This window comes from Coccinella septempunctata, chromosome 4, assembly GCF_907165205.1.
Source record: "Coccinella septempunctata chromosome 4, icCocSept1.1, whole genome shotgun sequence".
NCBI classification, from domain to species: Eukaryota; Metazoa; Arthropoda; class Insecta; order Coleoptera; family Coccinellidae; genus Coccinella; species Coccinella septempunctata.
Genome location: NC_058192.1, coordinates 18,772,349 through 18,792,419, shown reverse-complemented (window position 1 = coordinate 18,792,419; position 20,071 = coordinate 18,772,349). Strand labels below are relative to the sequence as shown.

At 34.6% G+C, this 20,071-nt stretch overlaps 2 protein-coding genes across 10 annotated transcripts in view; one reads left to right on the top strand and one right to left on the bottom strand.

Annotated features, from left to right (window-relative positions):
* The window catches only part of LOC123312420 (TRAF2 and NCK-interacting protein kinase), a 32,711-nt gene extending 15,273 nt beyond the window's left edge, over nucleotides 1–17,438 (top strand). The window contains exons 9-19 of one of the 9 annotated variants that reach the window (XM_044896845.1): nucleotides 1,239–1,338; nucleotides 1,599–1,619; nucleotides 2,266–2,543; nucleotides 4,682–4,838; nucleotides 5,510–6,241; nucleotides 8,329–8,442; nucleotides 13,795–13,969; nucleotides 14,425–14,645; nucleotides 14,763–15,080; nucleotides 15,144–15,278; nucleotides 15,355–17,438. In XM_044896845.1, the coding sequence (XP_044752780.1) occupies nucleotides 1,239–1,338; nucleotides 1,599–1,619; nucleotides 2,266–2,543; nucleotides 4,682–4,838; nucleotides 5,510–6,241; nucleotides 8,329–8,442; nucleotides 13,795–13,969; nucleotides 14,425–14,645; nucleotides 14,763–15,080; nucleotides 15,144–15,278; nucleotides 15,355–15,603 (2,500 nt within the window). In that variant the 3' untranslated portion in view covers nucleotides 15,604–17,438. Of the gene's footprint in view, nucleotides 1–1,238; nucleotides 1,339–1,598; nucleotides 1,620–2,265; nucleotides 2,544–4,681; nucleotides 4,839–5,509; nucleotides 6,242–8,328; nucleotides 8,443–13,707; nucleotides 13,970–14,424; nucleotides 14,652–14,762; nucleotides 15,279–15,336 lie in introns of all 9 variants that reach the window. The other 8 variants (XM_044896844.1, XM_044896843.1, XM_044896842.1 and 5 more) reach the window with 8 other exon arrangements.
* A 152-nt stretch (nucleotides 17,439–17,590) lies between these two features.
* LOC123312422 (probable 28S ribosomal protein S25, mitochondrial) lies at nucleotides 17,591–19,234 on the bottom strand. Its single transcript, XM_044896849.1, has 4 exons — nucleotides 18,969–19,234; nucleotides 18,810–18,916; nucleotides 18,661–18,748; nucleotides 17,591–17,834 (listed from the first exon to the last, which is right to left on the bottom strand). Exons 1-4 carry the CDS (start codon nucleotides 19,103–19,105, stop codon nucleotides 17,657–17,659), a joined length of 510 nt encoding a protein of 169 aa, XP_044752784.1. The 5' UTR covers nucleotides 19,106–19,234; the 3' UTR covers nucleotides 17,591–17,656.
* Nucleotides 19,235–20,071: the final 837 nt, after the last annotated feature.

Here is a 20,071-nt window from a genome sequence, read left to right as displayed (position 1 = left end):
AAGACGAGTTCTATTTGCCATAGCAATGTATAAGGAATTTTGTATACCTCCCTGGGTAGGTATGTACCTCACTTGTTTTATCCTTGAACTACAAGAAGCTTTCATTTCTGCAAATCCTGAACTGGCATTCGTGTTTCTTGATATTGTTCCCATTTTCCTTCCATTTTCCTCAAAAACTCCAGTACTGATAACAGGTTTGGCACAGTATTGGCTATAATTACAACATTATTGAAGCAATTAAAATCTCGTTCTACTGTTCATCTCGAAACAAGGAAGAATGTTTATACTAAAAAGCATGATATAATAAGAAAAAATCTACTATAAATTTCAAGTTCAGAAGTTGTCAGAAATCACTTGCAAAATTCCAAAGAAAATGATAATCAGACAATAAAGCGATTTAAATAAGTGGTAAACTACCTATCTTATCTCACTCGGGATGGCATCTTTTTTCAAATTAACGGTAAAAGTCGATTACTCTCTTTATACTAAAGTCTGGAGTATAAATTACAAGAGAAGTGTAAATTGTTTTCAAGACCCAGTGCAACTCTCCACTGCCGTCGTCTGGTTTCATTTCTGGGAAATCTAAAATTGAAATCAATTATTTGATTGTATAAACTCAACATTTCAATCCCATCATTAGATGGGATTCAAACTTAATTCGACCCTGGCGTGCCCTAACTCCCTCCCCTGATTTCATAAAGTCGTGAACTCAAACAAGAATAAAATATCAAAAACTTACCAGAATAAATAAATCGCTTTCCTCTTTCGTGTATAAATTGCACTTTTATTTCAAACACATGTTTTCACGGCACATCGCTGCTTATTTTCCAAAATATTACGACGTGAATGATTGAAATAATATTTTGACAATTACAAATACACAAGCCGTCTTAGAAATTTTAGAAGCGATCTGGAGGGGAAAACAAGCGAAAATTCATTTCATTGGTGGTTTTTGGAAGTGGGAATAATTTGAAAAATGAACAGTCTGGAAAATAGCTTATGATCCATCTATTTAATCTATGATTCTTGAAGCGAGTATATAAAAGTTTTCGCCATTTTTGAAACTTGATAACAGATATTTCATACAGGCCCCATCTGATGAATGAATAATACTGGTACCTTTATGTACGAATATTTTGAATAATACCTGTATATCTTACTAACCCTACTACCATTTGATAAGAATACTTAACGCAACCACTGTCATAACCTTCATTGGACGTGTATGTTCGTTGCAGACCACTGCCACCGCCTCCTGACAATTTTGTTTCAAGATCACAGCAACAGCAGCAGCAGCAACAAAGGAATTCGCAATCACAACACATGTTCAAACCTATGGTACGTTGTGTCAACTCAGAAAAAATTTGCGATAAAATATTTGTTATATGGGGAACAAATTTTATGAAATTTTGTCGAAGAATATATTCATAAATATCATGAACTATCACATTGGGCTACACATATTTTCTTGCCTCTTCACAATGTCACGTTATATGTTAACTGTCTCTCTTTATTTTGGTGTGCTTTTTCTTTTATCTAATTTAGCCTGTTTTTATTCATTTCATGTACATGTTTCACCAATTTATCCATAATCCTAGGGTCCGCCACGAAAACCTGAGGTAGGTTATCACTTGCTGACGATAATAGAGCAGCAGAAAGGAACGTATTTTGCAGAATTTTCCAATGTTTGAGTTTTGCCAGAAAACGATTGATGTTATTGGTGGAATTTTGCGCAGTCTAGTAGACTTTTTTTAGTAATCCACATACATAATTGAGTTTCAGTCAGGTTGATTGGTCTTCTCATATTGATTCTTTTTTTGCATAACCACAATGATAAATGATTATGCGAGTTTTTTTTCAGAGAAATTGTTATGTTGATGGAATTGAATGAAAATAAAGGGTGAATCTTCAATTTATACGTATATATATTTTAACAGTAGATTCTTGAGGTCAATAAAAAAAAATTTCGATTCGGTATGGCTAAAAAGATATAGCCTATTAAAGTATTCATGAGCTATGCCACCCCTTGGAAAAATGTTTCTTTTGACCTCAAGACTCTTCTGTTAAAATATGTGTATATGTCGAAGACTTTATTATTAAATTCCATGAGGACATTTCGCCCAAAAACTCAAATTCCAAAATCTTACTATCGTTCCTTTCTGATGCTTCATCTTTTTTCTTTTCTTATCTTTTCTACATATCGAGACACAATAATTTCTCAAGTAGCATACAAATTAGAGTTGTTCAATCGATGGTCTCTTTCAGGAGTTGGACGCTCTGGCTGCTCACCTAAACGAATTAGGTGTTCAGTCTTCGGCGCAACCCGAGGCGCCACCTAGGAATAACAGGAACAGCAAGCAGGCGCAATCGGCCGCCAACAACAACGTATCGACGCCCGGATCCACGAGCAATCACACGCCCAGCAATCAGTCCGGTGGCATCTTGGACGCCCTGGACGATAGCGAGAGCGATTCCGAGCCCGAGGACAACGGAAGGGTCAGAAACGACGGGACTCTACTGGCCAGTGATCCCCCGAAACCGCTGTAAGTGTTGAATGATTATTCTAGTGCTGCGTGAATCGTCACAATCAATTTCGAATAATCATCATTCGATATAAATCAAAATTTCAAGGTCATAAACAGAATAACGAACAATAATCATGGAAAAAGAATTTCAAACTAACACAAGAAAAACGAAAGATCATCATACAGGGTGTCTAAGGATAATTGGGAATAAATTTGGATATAGGTTCAGAACCTCAAAATAAGACGAAAAGTTCCTATGGAGTCATGTCCGGAAACGCTCCGTTGAAGAATTGCGTTGCTTCAAAGATGACGACTTGATGATTAATTCATTAAATTTTTGCGTGTGACAGAGGTATTCACAAATGAAATTTTGTAGTGGTATTTTTCAAAGAGAGATGCACCTGGAACTCAACTTTCCACTCAAACCCTATAGCTACAGAGCGGTGAAATCGACAAACCATTTATTTCCATCACTTCAACGAAGCATTTCCGGACATACCTCCATTTTTTCCTTATTTATTCGAACCGGGGTCGTTGTGGCTCGATAAGCCTTTCGGGAACTGCGACCATGTAGATCTTTTGTTCTCTACCCTTCTCATTCATAGGAACCCAAGGAGGTCAGTGGTGTTAAAACCGACAACGTCCTTGAGGGCTTTGGCCGTTACCTCGTTAGTATCCAGTACCTGTTTCCCCATATGAACGGTTCTTAGGCCAGCCAGCTCTGGACACTTGCATACCATGTGTTCAGCTGTTTCTGCTTCTGATCCACATAGCCTGAAAATCTCATCTACCGACACTCCCTTACGGTTCAAATACCGACAGTGCCCTGCCAGCAGTCCCACCATCACCCGAAGGTCAGCTCGTGACAGCTTCAGCAGTTGTCTGGTGTAGGTCGATGAAATCATCACGAATTTCTTTGACTGAGTAAGTCCAGGAGTGTTTCCCAAGAGGGTTAATCTGTTCAACTCCTGTTGTTGGACCGCTGCTTTATATTGGTATTTTCCAAGCCCACAGAAAGGCTCAGGCCCAGAAGGTGTTAACTTTGATGATCTTTTCATAAGTTCATCAGCTTTTTCATTTCCTTCAACACTACATTGGCCTGGTACCCATAGTAGAGTCACTTCATTGCCTCTGGCCAGTTGCTTTATGGTATTAGGGCACTCCCATGTCAGCAGAGATCTCTGGCAGTGTGATTCCAGGGAACTCAGCGTGGCCTGGCTGTCCGTGGTGATATAGATATGCGCACTTTTCAGGTTCATTTTAAGACACTCCTGTGCGCATACGCAAACAGCCAGTGTCTCGGTCTGTAAAATGGAGGGTTCACTTCCCAGGGCTTTAGAGATCCTCAGTTGAGGTCCATATACGCCAATGCCGGTGCCCCTTTCTGATTTTGATTTATCAGTAAACCACGTGGATGAATTTTTGTCCGAACGATTTACGAAACTTATTGCACTAGGACGGTCAGCTATGACCGTTTCCAAGGGCGTTTCGAAATCGAAGATGATCGGCAAACATCCGATGGTTATACCAAGAGATTTGAGTCCAGATCAATATCCTCATATGTCCAACCCAGTTTCCGGGTAGGAGATTCCCGTTAGTGGATATTCTTATTGCTTCCAGCAGGCTACATTTCCTCACATGTAGGCGTAGGGGGGCAGAACAAGTATGGACATACCTCCATAGAAACTTTTTATATTATTTTGAGGTTCTGAACCTAAATATATCCAAATTTATTCCCGTTAGTCCTGGGACACCTTTCTCAACTTATATCACTCTGGAATAATGTAGTTTTCACTTGTGAAAGAATTTCCAAAGTCGGTTCGGTAACAACAAACTTTTCCTATTAATAATATAAGTTAAATAATATATAGGTTTTTCAAGATCACCTTGCAACATTAATGTTGAACAAAACGCAAACCAATACCTACTTTGTTTATCGCAACGATGCCGAGAACTGATCTTACTAATTGAATGTCTTTACCCCCTCCTCCCACCACGTATTTTAACCCTTGCATGATACGACGACCAACTCACGTCATCCCCACGCACGCTCGCGTCGATTATTTTTTTGCTTCTGGAACGATCTTACTTTGCATTCGACACCCTCTTATCTTTTCGGCTTCTTTTTGTTTTGTTAGTCCCGAGTTTTCTTTCAGGACCGGTTTAGGTTCGGTGCCGGAGAGCTCGTCGAGCGTTTCCAGCCCTGGCGCCGTGGGTTCGGGGTCGACCTCTGGCGGAGCGCCCAACCGTCCATTACCGCCCACCCCTGACGATGACGACGTACAAGGCGACAAGACGCTCGTGGTCCGAAGGGTGAGTGGATGTTTGTATGTTAGCAACGATGTTGTGTAGATTAGGTCATTCTTTTTTTATTAAGCTGAAGTTTTTATGTTGGTGTTGGAAATGAGAAAATGACCGAGAAGGATCCATTTTAAAATGGTGCACTATTGAAATCTTGAAAAACGGTTTTTGGAAGATAAATCACTAAGTATATAATACTTGGTGATTTTTCAGCGAAAATTATGAAATAAAATCATCGTAAAAAGAACTTAACTGGTATGTGCAGGTTGCGAAGATGCGGCAAGAATTTAGAAGACCGAAATCATTGATAATATATCTTAATAACATAAAAGGCCTTTATTTTGTATTCCATCAAATACAATCATGAGGCGAGGTTTGGTCGTCAACTATTCTACTTAACCTAAAGTATGAAGACAGGAAAGAAAAAACAACTTTACAAAGAAACATTATTGATTTTTTGCAAAAGCAAGGATGAATCCGCTCGAATGGCTCTGGCTTGCTCGCTCTTATCCAAACGAAACAGCTCGTTAATTAGAATTTTAAAGCGACGAACTTCGTATAACGCAAACTAATCAAATTCCAATTATTTATTGGTTCATTTCGAACATCAATGAGATTTCAGCTCCACTGTGTATCCTATATCACCTTTTCTTTTTCTTGAATGTCGTATTTGCAAATGACAGCAGACTGCAGCCAGTCAAGCAAACGCTCCGTCTAAACCTGACGATATCGACGAAGCCACACTGCTGAAAGATTGGGATTTCGACAAGTTCTTTCCACAGAATAAGAAATTGCAGGAAAACACCTCTTCCTCCTCCAGCAGCTCCGGTAAAAGAGACAAACGTAAGAAAGAAACGAAAGACGTCAAAGAGGCCAAGAGCCCCAGCCATCGAAGAATGGACAGCGACTCGAAGGTTGGTCCGTTCTTGAGGGGTTTCAGAAGGGAAAATTCTGATCTGCTGCCTTTAGGATCTAGACATTCGGCGATATTTTTGGATAGGACAAGAAGCAGCGGTATATTCAACAATAGGAGGAGTTCAGACGCCGGTTTCAACAGCACCAAGAATAACGGTGAGCCAGTTTTAATGGACTACGTGAAACGAACGGAGTCTCCTAGCTCCACCAAGAGTGACAATAGCAAAAATGCAGCTAATAGAAGTAGGGAACATAGGCTTCCCGAAAGCGGACTGATAAAAATTGAAGATGTTTTTAAGCCCAGACGGGAAAAGACCGAATCCGACATAGTTCTGAGGAATTCTGACGCCAGAAGAAGCATAAGAGAGAGCCTGGAGGCAAGGAGGAGAGAAACTGATATTATGGATAAAAATAGGACTTCCAGGAGTACAGACACCAATTCTGCTCTGCTATCGAGCACCACTAACTCCTTTAGTGGTGATGAATATTTGTTTATTCAGGTAATAGTACCCCGTTTGGTTTTAGGGTGATTTTTTCTTCTAACCTCTTCCTGTATATAGATATGTTCCTTTATTAGTTTTCATTTAATATCGAGTTTTTCTGTCATGTAATAACTCAATAGTCGCTGATTTTTCCTAGATAAAAACTTTAGAGCTAGATTCGTTGGTGGTTGGGTGCAAGGGTTAGAGGGTATTAGTAATGCTGTTAATTGGGGGATAATATGTCAATAACAGTAATTTTCGATACAGTTTCACAATATCATTACACATGAACACATGAATTCAATTCATCTCTAACTTGAATAAGTACACAGCAGCTTTTCAGCACATGAAACTTTCTTCATTATGGAGCCTACTGGCAAATAACATCATTTGAAAATAACTATTAGAATTGCTGTTCAAGATTCTCAATAAGCATCTGTTTAAGATTCTCATAATCGGAAATTATGCACTTCGAACTAATAAAGTCGTGATATGATTTTGAAAATGCTCTCCTATTTCATGTTGTCCCTGTTCTAATCAGTGACCACCAAACTACTCGTGCGTTCCTGCACTTGAAGAAAGTCGTTGCGGCTGAAATAGCTACTGTCACACAATAAGTCTTATAAGTAATTATATTTTGGAACTATTTGAAAGACATTAATCACACCGCCTAAAAGTTTTGATAGTTATTCTTACTAAGCAATTTCTGCTATTTATGCTAGTAAAAACATTCGAGAGGATAGCACTAGTTGGGATATATGCTAGGATTATAATGCCTTATATATTTCACAATAAGATTTTATCCCCTCCATTTGGATTTCCAGAAAGGAAAAATTGTATCCAAAATTTATTTTTGTGTATGTTAATTTAACAGAAAGGAACTTTATTTTGAATATTTCATCAGACGTTCACAAGTTCATACCCCTTTTATAGTTCATTATTATGTTCAATTGCATACTAAATGGTTAAATAACAATTAAATTTGCAATTACAACATCGATAAGAAAAGCTAATCTCCATTATCCCCCCCAAGATGGATAGATAGATAAATGGATAGATTTATTCTGCCATCAACAGAATCACATGAGAAGTCACAATAACATTCCATAATAAAACACAATAGAATCGGTATAAGTATTAAAAAGATGTGTGCAACATGCACTGCAATCTTGAAATTTTTTCACAGTACTCTAAGATATCTTATTGTTATTATTGATGATATTGGATTGTGTCGTTCAAACTGGAATTTCATTTATTTTCTTTTCCTTTGGTTAGGATCATAATATACTGAAATTTTATGGTCGAATAACAAACTTTTTCCACCACTAATACTGGATAGTTCCAAACAGGTGGAGGTTTTGCGGTACATTTTGTTTCTGTCATAGTAGTTTTCTGCCAAATTCATAGTGCATATATCCAGTAAAATTGAAATTAAACACATCTGCATAAATGATTTTGTGATTTCTATTCTGTATGTAATAAATCTTCAGTTATCACTTAGCCACTAAACGTATTATTAATATTGAAAACAATATATTCGAGGGAATTCATCAGCCTCTTGCATGACTAATTTTTCTTGTGACATTCCTAAATTTCTCCGCTTAAACTAATGTCTAACATACCACAAAAAGGAGAAATGAGCAGAAGGAAGAAGAGGATTTGTAAGTCCGAATGGAAGATTTCAGCATGTTTTTGAGATGGTTCTGCGAATAAAAAGCATGGAAATTGATCTAAAACGACTGGTTGCAGCTGCTGCCATCTATTTTAGTGCCTGGAATATCCAACTTAATCATGCATAAATCCCTTACTAGTAATCTCATACATTTATGATTTATCATCAATAATATGAGATGGTTGTTATTAGCAGTTAAAATTGTCATTGTTCTAATTTATTTCTGCTTTTGCTTTGTGTGTTATTTTTAGTTAGTAACTTCAATTCGATGAAATCATTAATTGTAGTCTCGTATTTTAATCATTTGTCGAGGCTTACATCAGTGAGACTTTCATCATTTTCATTGATGAATTAGTACATATTCCATTTTTCGAGAAGTTGCTGAACTTGATTAATATTCTGTTGACTACATGGCACTTTGATATGTTTGTAGAACGGACGCAGCGGTGACAATATAAGGCAAAGCAATGTCTTGCCCGACTTGTTGAGTCAGGCTAGTGGAAGCCCTGGAACGCCCTCGGCCAGAGATAAATCCCAAAGTGAAGAGGTAAGTCGTCCATTAATTGATGCCGAGAACATTTGGGGCTTTTCGCTTTTATTGTAATAATTGTTGTTAACACAGTCGAGTTTGAGGTCCTCATTGTATACCAAAAACAAGAAAATGTAACTGTTGTGAATATTTTTGGCCAATTGGATGATTATTTTCAAAATTTATACACATGATGGGTCTTGAACAGGTGAGGGCAGATTGGCCTAATCCCAAGAAAAAAATCGTCTATCTACTCCTCAAGATCGACAAGATCCAAAAGTACTACCTCTTGTAGAATTATTTTTTATTTATTCTTACAATTGAACCATAATTGGAAAATTTCGAAAACTTGCTCGTTTCTAATATATCATATTCAAATACAGGGTGATTCAAAACGAAGGCGAAATTCATAAATTGGAGATACTTACAATAAGTAATTATATGACGATTAATCTATAGTTGTCTTCTACAGATGTTGCTAGTTAACAATAGACAGTATGTGAAAATTTTTGCACAAAAAATGAATAATTTTGTCAGAACCAACGCTAAAATTGACAACCGTTTCAGGTATTGATATTGTAGTTTATACATCTTGAAATAGTAGCCGAGGTGGCTTGTTTTTTTATACAAGTGGGCGCTTTTCAAATAATGAATATGCGCCTGTTTTGATTAATTTTACGTATACTTCATTCAACTTTATTTTAGCAGTCGGTTGGCCATGGAAATTTGACACATTTCACTCTGTATAGTACGAAAATGTGGGGTTATGAAGCTTGTCAAAACATTTTTGGGTTTTAAATCAACGCTTCTACTTAAAAGTTTCTGTTATCACGTATTTTATCACAATGTCGAATCTCTTCGGAAAATATGTGACGAACATAATTGAAGTTTATACAAACTGATTGAAGGCATACCAAATCCAGTTATTTGCATGGAAAATACAAGAGATCAGTATAATATCATAATATGCACTAGCTTGAGGAGAGTTAATGTTCGTAATCTTCTTTGGCTTACATCATTTGTAGATTTCAAAAATATTAACCCGAAGATGAAATGCGTATGATGCAGTGGTTGGGAATGGGTATATCCCGAAGGAATTAACAGATAATTACAAGAATGTTAAATTCTTCAACCAAAATCATCTTGCATAAGTAAAAGGAGTTGAAGGAAGTTTCAAGTTAAGGTGCAACTTCACCGTTGAACAAAAATTTCACATGAATAAACAAGTAACACGGCAACTTGCGCGTATTTGTGGTTATTCATCTTAATACATTGATATAATAATAATAATTAGGTATTTATTGGTACCTATAGACATTTACATTGAAAAGGACAAGTCAAATGAAAAATAGAAAAATCCATTTTAGGGAACTTATTCTCCGATGACATTTATCGAAAATCCTGTAGTAAACTTTTCGCATTAATTCACTCAAACATAAAATTCCCAAATGCCACCACTTTTTTGGGTCTCCCAATAGAAGGAAATTCTTTGTAATACTCCTCATTCACAATCTTTCTGATTGTGGAAATATTCAGCTAAAATATAAGTCTTTTAGATTAAGATGAAACATTATATAAATTCTCTTACATTGAATATGTTCGCTATCGTCTGACGTATTGTGGATTTTAGAATATCAGGGTATAACTATTTGAATGAGCGGACCTGAATTCTAAATAGCACTTCCTGAAACCCTGTCTCTTTTTTCAATCACTTTCGGCATTTTCGAATTTTCGTAATAAAAATTGATATTAGTTGTGGCAACGGCGTTATGACGTTAACGACATTTCATGAGTGCCAACCTAACTTCGTTCTAGTTATAAAAACTTGAGAAAATTATTTCATGGCCAACCGACTGCTAAAATAAATTTGAATGAAGTTTAGTATATTAATTTTTTTTGCATTTTTTTCTACACACTGTGTGTAAACTAGCATTACTTGTATAAGACAATTTTAGCGTAATCGTTATATAATTACGTCTGGATTTCCCTTTCTTTTCGAATCTCTCTATATATGCAAGATAGTGTATTTCTCAGAAGATCTCAACCATATCTTCGATAACTTTCTAAAAAATTTCAAGGGTAATCAATTCAGGCAAGACTTCTCCATGTTAAACATTAATTTAACAGTAAGTTACATGTCAAAGTTGAAACTCTGTTTCAACACAACAGTCTTCGATTAATAATCTATCACAACAGTGTCATTTGTACCCTAAACTCTTAAAAATGACATTCAATTGGAATTTTTTTTTTTTTTGAAAAATGAAAGCTTCCATAGCGGAATATATCGATCTTAAATCATAGCATCTTTGCTTTCTATTGCCTATACCAATAAATTATGGAAGCGATATGCTAATTATGCTTGAATTTTCATTCAGCAATTTTTGTCGATTAAAATTTTCAACAATGCGAAGACCTCTATAAATTTCGAAACACATACAATATAATAATACTTGACTTTTATTTTAAACTGATCCAAAGTTTATTGTGTCCCATGTTAATGTCTTTCTCTTTGGTTTTTGCCTTTCTGAGTGACGTCCATAACACATCGTAACATAAAAAACTGTAAGTATGATACTGTTCAACTGTTCGTTGTATAATTGTAGTGTCTTTGCCACATTGTATTGTTTATGCATCACTGCCTGGCATCGAACGTGTTAAATTTTTTTGTTCTATTTTCGCTTTCTTCAACACTCATATTAGTTATATTACTGTGTAATGATAACTCTTTAAGAAATCCAAAACACGATGTGACTCGTAAAACCACAGTTTTTCATAATTTGATTTTTGCCTGTTCATACTGTGCTTTCAATTTATTTCATACCATAATTGCATTGCATGCACTCATTGTTTCGACGGATGGAAATAATTGACATGCAGATTGTCGTAATCTGAAAAAATGTTCGTCCTTTTTGGAACTGAAATTGCTGAATTCAAAACTTCTCTATCTCTATATCAGGTATTGTATAGAATGATTGAACTTTAGTGAAATGTTGTCTATTTAGAAAAGTAAGTTTGAATTCTCCGAGAACTTGAGGTCTTCGGATCTTTCACGTTAAAGAAAATACTTTTCTAGAGTCATATTTTGCTATATCAACTATTGGATGAATTCCGGTTACAAAATCTAGTGTTTTCAAGTTCATTTGGAATAGTGGAAGTTTGATTATTGGTAGACACAAAGCTCCATAAAATTGGCACTTTAATTAATCCTTTCGGTTACTAATTACATTATGTTTAACTAACTACTGCTGCAAAATTCATCAGATCCTAATAATACTTATAAATGGTGATTTGAAATAGTTCAGTAATCGATTCTATTGATATATCTACGTCTATAAAGGGAAAAGTGATATCGAGACAGTACCAAGATGAAACATAATGATAAATTAATCAAAATTTCATAATTAGTCGCTGACATTCCTTTGAATTCAATAAATCCTGAGTTGATCCATTACAAAAGTCATACCGATTAAAAACTCCGCATAGATTATGTCCATATATGTAAAATCTAAATATCCTGTTGATGAAAAATTTTAAAATATATCTACATTCTCAAGGAATAAAAATAAGCATCCTTATGTATATGAAAAAAAGTATGTTTTATACACTACCGAATCTATTAGATATATTTCTTTTCTCTTAAAATTATAAGGAGTAACTTAATAAAGTTGTGTCAACGTTCTGATTATTGAAGGTCAAGTCAATCATCGTCAGAATGGAAAGAATTATTCCTATTGTGTGATCATTTTGGCCATACTATTCGTTTAATTGCGCTATCTGGTGACATGCAGATTTGCCGTGTGCGGCTGTCGGTAGAAATTATTTTTTGGCAGTGGAGCTTGTTGTGTTCGTAGAAAACGAAGTGGATAAACAATACAATGTAAAACTGGTAGAATATCGTAATTTCATTTTGCTCACATTGTAATTTTTGTTTTTGAACCTCGAAATTCACACCTAATTGGTTTTGGAAAACTAACGGGAAAGACTAATGCATTTTTTTGTTTGTTTATCAAACTAACCATTTTATTTCGCTTTGCTTGAATGTCATAGGGCATTGTTTTATTTTGTATTTTTAGCGCCCCCTGGGCGTTTGCCAAATGCGTATATTTACGCATATTTATTATGCCTTCTATGCAATATTCGACTATTTTTTGTTGAGTTTTGATTAGCAGGTAAAGGAAAATGTTATGTTTTTTATTTGATGTTGGACAAAAGTTATAGTTGGTACGAGCTTAATTATAACGAGACATCTTTCATTAATTGAAATAAATCTCCCACACAATTTCAGTCTCAACCGAACATCAAATTCCACGGGAAATATTGCATTACCGGTTGAATTTTTGTTGTATCATTTTGAATCACTGATAAATTTCCACATCTTTCAAATAGTTTTTCTCACCAGACATTTCAGGATGAACATTGGAATTTCCAAAAAGGATCCTCGGAATTGCCTGATCATATTATGTTGAAATTTTACCACGTTTCATTTAATCAGGTACTTTTCTTGTGTTGCTTATTGCAAACTGCCCGTGACAAAAATTGCAAGCAAAAGTTGTGTTTTTAAACTCTTTCATCATTGTTATTAATTATTGAAAAAATGCTGTAGGTACAATTGTCCCATATTTTACGGCAGTGAAAGTAGAGCGGAAAAGGAATATTGGTGGAAAAGATAACATTTAATTTTTCATTTTTGGGTTACAGGCAGAAATTTTTAATTCTTAGTCAATTTCAAAATGTTATAATAAACAAAGCCAATTGACAAGCCAAAACATTTTTTACTTTTCGTTCGATCGGCTTATAGACCGAGTTTAATTCAGAAATTGGTTTGCTTTTAATTTATCTGAAAATAATTCATTCAATGGGTTGAAAATGAACTAGGAATCTGTATTTTGATTTGAACGTGGTATTTATTCAACATCTAATCAGAATGAAAACTTTGGAAATATTTTCATTTATAAAATTTAAAAAAACCGCAAAACTGCTAACTCAAGCTGAACTATAAGTCTGACATGGGTCAAAAATGACTGATAACAATATAGTTACTTCAGTACTATTAATTTCATCGGCCACCAGTACTTTTCATTTATTATCGTACAGTTGTCAATTGCCACAAAGTGTATTTCTCAACTCAAACTCATCGGTTTCTAGTATAGTCACTATTAATCCGTTCAACAGACATTATTTCTCATCTCCTTGATGCCTGTGTTTCTGATTAACCTCTAAGTAGTGCGAAAATTTAGAATTCTTATGCGAAAATGTCCATTAATCCTTATTATCTTTTTTCAGTATCGGCAAGCGATGTCACCCATGCATACTCCCTCTCCTAACAAAATATCGACACCCATTAACGCTAACGCGCTTGCCCTACAACAGAAACAGCGTTCCTTCCTGACCTTCGGCTTCGGGGCAGGCTCTGCTCAGTCCAGGAGAGAATCACATGTCAATGTGAATGTCACACCCACCTCGCATGATCTATCATCGGACACTCCTGAAATAAGGAAGTACAAGAAAAGGTTCAACAGTGAGATCCTCTGTGCTGCCTTGTGGGGTGAGTTCAAGTTATCTTCAACCTCGATTGTACATTTCAAACGAAACACTTTTGTTTGTCATTTGTTATGATTCGGCTAGAGTGAAAAAATTTTCATACTTATTTATTTAAAATTTTGAACTTCTAATGTTTCATTCGATATTAGTTGATTAGTTTGATCTTAATATTCAACTTGTTGCTATTTCAAGACTTGAGTCTTGAGTCCATCTCTTAATGACAAGCGCCAGCTCCTGCTGAGCTTATAATCGCTTGTTTTGCACTTTGCATTTCGAAAAAAAATATCACGAAATCAGCTCGGAGGACACTTAATACAATCCGTAAATTAAAATTATCTCTGTATGTGTAAATAGATTTTTACTGTTGTTCTCAACAGGATCCACCCTCTGTCATTTCTGTCATATTCTCAACCTCGAAATAATTACATTATTGATTTGTATAACATAATGCTTTTCTAGGGGTGAACCTTCTCATTGGCACAGAACATGGACTGATGCTGTTGGATAGGAGCGGACAAGGAAAAGTATATCAGCTGATATCAAGGAGGAGGTTTCAACAGATGGAGGTGCTAGAAGGACAAAATATCCTGGTTACAATTTCAGGAAAAAAGAATCGTGTTAGGGTATATTATCTAAGTTGGCTCAAAAGTAAAATCCTTAGAACAGATGGTGTTAGTGATGTAAGTGTAAGTAGTTTCTCATATTCCATATGACAAACTCGATAAATATATTATCCTTAAAATGTTTCCAATATTTTTGTCGTGTTATGACAGATGACAAAATCAGTTATTTTGCAGCAAGTGGAGAGGAGAAACGGCTGGATAAACGTCGGTGATCTACAGGGTGCTGTGCATTTTAAAATTGTGAAATATGAAAGGATAAAGTTTCTGGTGATAGCTTTAAAAGACAGTATAGAAATTTATGCGTGGGCACCAAAGCCCTACCACAAGTTCATGTCATTCAAGTCATTCTGCGAGCTGACCTACAGACCGCTGTTGGTTGATCTGACTGTGGAGGAGGGAACTAGGCTGAAAGTGATATATGGCAGTGCTGAAGGGTTCCATGCAGTTGATCTGGACTCGGCTAGTGTTTATGATATCTACCTCCCTAAACTAGTAAGTTTTTTATTTTTTTATTTAGGTCGCCATCAAATTGTTATCATCTATTTTTTTTTCCAGACTCAAGGTTCCATTACGCCACATTGCATCGTCACGTTACCTAACAGCAATGGAATGCAACTGTTGCTTTGTTACGATAATGAAGGTGTCTATGTGAATACCTATGGTAGGATTGCCAAGAACAGCCTACTTCAGGTAAGTTATTGTTGGAATCGATATTGTTATAACAAATATCTTTATAATTTATATGAAGTGTCAATCCATCTTGCAGTGGGGTGAGATGCCCACATCGGTAGCTTACATAGGTACTGGTCAAATAATGGGCTGGGGCAACAAGGCCATAGAAATCAGATCGGTGGAATCGGGCCATTTGGACGGGGTGTTCATGCACAAAAAGGCGCAAAGGCTGAAATTCCTTTGTGAAAGGAACGATAAAGTGTTCTTCTCTAGTGCAAAGAGTGGTTCCTCCTGTCAGATTTACTTCATGACCTTGAACAAACCTGGCATGGCCAATTGGTAACGTTTAGATGAAAATTGACTTTGCTTATAGCGACTCCCTAAAATGAAAGTGAAAGACTAAAATGATTATTGATTGTATGTTGGATGTTTTGTATGAGGAATCAATATCAAAATTGTTTTCACTACTGATGAATGTAAGCTTGGACGTTTCCTGTTTGGACTATTTGTATGGTTGGTACGGATGCTGACTGATAGTAATTTGATTTTTATAATTCCTTAGATGGATGAGTGTAAAACAGAGATCCTTCTTTTCAGAAAGTGTAGATTTCTTTTCTAATGAAAAATAAATTTTCACACTGTTTGATGTAGATAAATGTAGATGAAACCCAGAAATTTGTTTGTCCACTCTGAAGAGTGGTTTTGAAAGCAATTATTTGAACGAAATCGACATCACGATCTCCCGTTTTTTACTTACCCATATTCGAGGAATGGGGTAATCTCAAAACTAAATCTGTGATATTCATAAGTCAGCTTTTGTCTTCATTTCAAACATTTCTAAAAGCGGTTTTAAATGAGCTTTTGAGATAGATTCAACGTGTATAATTCATCAGTCTTGTTGATTACTTTTGGAACTGCTCTGTACCATCATATAAATTCCTCCAGAACGTTGTTGACAGGAATATTCTTGTTTTTCATCAAATCGACAATTACTGACTTGTATCAACTGAAGCAATAAGTTGATTATAGTATTCAGTTTTTTCTCTCGTCATACTCATGAGGGCCATTTTCCAAGTATTACAAATTATTTTAAAGAGGACATCGATTTTAACAAAATTGATTCACTTCACTTTTATTCCATAAGTATTTTTTTCAAGTTCCAATTTTTCAGTTCCTCTTTTCTGAATCTACCTTTTTAGTGGGACTATTAGCAAAGTTATTTAATTTATAATTTATTTAGTGCCAATCTCTTCTTTATAGTGGGATCGAAATGAAATGCTCACTAAATGTAGATAAGTCCAGTATAGTGTAATGATACTTTGATATAAAAAATTCGAGAATTTGTATGTAATCAAAAAACAAATTCTCGTCATTTGTTGTATATAATGGATAGCTGAGGGAATTTTTGAAAAAATTCACAGTGAAGTGTTAGCCTAAAGCACACAAAACATAGGCTGTATTAATTTTCTTTTGCACAGAAAGTCGAAAAAATTTTATACTAAATGAACCATTAGTAAATGTCTGTAATAAATGTTATTTTTTGTTGTTATTGGTGCAATCAAGACTGTCTGATTTGTGTAACTTCAGAGGAAGTCCCCAAATATTTCTGAAGAAGAATTCTGCTGTTATTATAATTCTTCATTTGATGAATTTTCTTTCTTTGGAATACAATTCATTTGGAAAAATCCATATTCTTTGAAATTTTTGTTTGCTCTTGAGTTAATTTTGTAGAATATGTGTTATTTTCACAATGGAAATTTCAGAGGAAAAAAATATAAAAAATATCATAAAAAACATAAAAAATTGAAATTAGCTTATTTTTCTATTACAATATCTTTTCGTTGATTTATCATCATAAATCAACTTACTTTTATCACTGGTTCAGATGCACAATAAGTGCACTTCTTTTGCTGTTTGGGGATTCGCCTCCTTTATGTAACCCATTTTTCATAGCAAATAATTGACATTTTAGTCTGTTCAGTCGATTAATATCATTAGTGCAGTACATATATATTTTGCATCATATACTACTTAATTTATAAGCAAAAAATATCTTACTCTTGATGATTTTTCCAAAGAGTTGGTATAAGTGTGATTTTTTATGAATGAGTAACAATTATATAAATCAAATCATTTTATTAATAATATTATTCCAAATATTAAAAGTTATATATTATATTATTGCTGCAATTATTTTCAGTCCTCTTGTCATTTAAACGAAATCATGTTTGAATAAATAATTTACTACCCAATGTGTTTTATTCAATGGAATTACTATCAGTATAGTATCACTTGGGACAAAGACAAAAACATCTACGCAAGACCACTTGATGGTGCTACAAGAAATGTATGTTTTATTCTGCAGGAATTGAACGAAAATAGATTATTTTATTTCTCTATTCCACAATTTTATTATATTTATATTTTCCTCGCCAATGTTTTGGTAATGGACAAGTTTGGGGACATGGAACTTGCCCAGGTATTTCACATATACAATGTCTATCACATAATTCCCCAAAATTGGCTGGGTTGTCCTTTTTTTCTCTTGCAATTGCCTCCTCTTCTAGGACTTTCCTATAAACAAACAGAAAATCTTAATTTTTCACAATTAATTGATTTTCGTCTCAAATGAAAAACAGGATTAAATAATTATTACCTGAATAATATAAGTAAATAAAGCTAAATATTCCCCAATCTGCTAAAATTATCATAGGAACAAAATTAAGAAATTTTGAATTTATTCAATAAAATAACAAAAAAACTGTAATACAGATTTACCATAATTTACTTTTGTAATGCTATGGGAAAAGCGACAGACGCGACAGTTTGTGGTCTTATGCAGACTATCCCAAAAAAGATAGGAAACATTTTAATGTGAGATAGAGAACACCTAGATGGTTACGAAAAACCCCCATATAAGTAGTATCTAGGAGTTGTAGGTGTTTTCCGAATTTGAATTGACATTAAAACCATTCGAACCTCTGAACCGAATCACCCATATATTTAGACGATATATTCTAAAGAAGGTGAAGTCATGAAGAATTTCACAGACTGAAATTGTCAGTCTGTGAATTTCTTCATAAGATGAATGTAGCTGAAAATTGTTCCACAAAATGTGATGCATAATAATCATGGAGCTTTTTATTCAGGCAAGGTTAGGAAACTGGGATAAAATGAATCAATTGCATCGATCCGAAACTGGAAAACGGGAAGTGTACAAAGAGTGACCACTTTCCCCTATATTAAATCTAATGATAGTTCTGATCAAAGGTAGACCTACTGTAATCTTGTTTAGTACAAGATTATATTTTTTATTGAAAGCACAAATTTAGTCGTTACTCTATAGAGGTGTGTTGAGTGGATTTTTAAAAAACTTGAGTTATTGTCAAAAATTACATACTGCGATTTCCCGATAACTTTAATAAGATGTTCATGTATTTCATCTTTGGTTCTACTATCAAGGTCTATTAACATTTGATGGCCAGTTTCTGAAATCAAACAATGTATCACAAAACAATGGAAGGTTTTTCCAGTGCTGCACATACTTACCATAAAACACTCTAGCAAATGGTGATGGTGCCATATTCTTCAATGTTAAAATCTGAACATTTGGATTTTTGTATTGAACTTGAGGTAAATGCCAAAAAACAAAATCTCTACAAAACATCCCAATTAGAAAAAAATAAACTGTGAATTCCTTCAACTCACTTAGTCCCAGCGTTATTCTTTGAATTCAAACCATAATTAATTGTTAATATTTTAATCTGGTCTTTCAGCACCAATCTTCCTGCTTCCAAATACTGAAGGGTTCTCCTTACAGGAGCCCTGCCTTTCATAAAAGGCATATTTCAATTATTTCGTATGTTGATATAAAATTACGAAAATTAGTTATATTATTTATAATATGAAATAAGTTATCAAAAAGATATATCTTCTTGTTCTAAACTTTTACTTAATTATTATAGGTTATATTTTGGTTATATCACAGAAAGTTTTTTACTACACGAATATTTGTCTATGGTTGGCCTTGTCTACACCATTGAACTCTATGGGAACTGGAATGGCTTCGTAGGTAGCAAAATTCGTCGAAAATTGTGACCGAGAGAGAGGGAAGAAGTAGAGCAACCTTTCTCTCTCTAGCGTGTTTTTGTTTACACTATTATAACCTAAATTTAAATGTCATTTTCGTAGATAAATTTTAAATTACATAGTTTAATGTCTTTTTGTCAGTATTTTAGTAAAAATCATGGTGATAAATTGTTTAGAAGCCATATACTTCCGATTTACATTCCTAAGAAACTCGAAAAATGTCTATATATCAAGTCAAGTTAGCTGTTGAACAGAATTTCTTGTGCTTTTTCAAAGCTTAAATATAGTTTTTTGGTGAGTGTTTTTTAAGTCTATGTGTTTCCCAGAGTTACAAAAGTGGTTTTTGCAGTAACAAAAAACATTTTGAATAAGAAGAATTTCATAACAACAATGGTCCAGTATTGTGTTGGAAACGGATGCCATAATGCAGGGGACATAAATATAATATAATACCTATTTTTTATGTGAAGTGTTGGTATCACATAAACCAATCCATCCTGAACAGTTTTACAGAAGTGAGAATCCACAAAAGGAGAGAAGCAGTAAATAATTAGGAATTATGCCTTATGTTTTTCATTTTTTTAGGTTCCCTCTCTGAAAACCTTTTACTTTATACCTTTGGACCAAAGCTACAGGAAGGAAAAACTGGTATCCGTAGAAATACATTTGCAATAACAATTTGCAGTCCCCCACAAGAAACATTTCTTGGCAGTTTGTCAAGG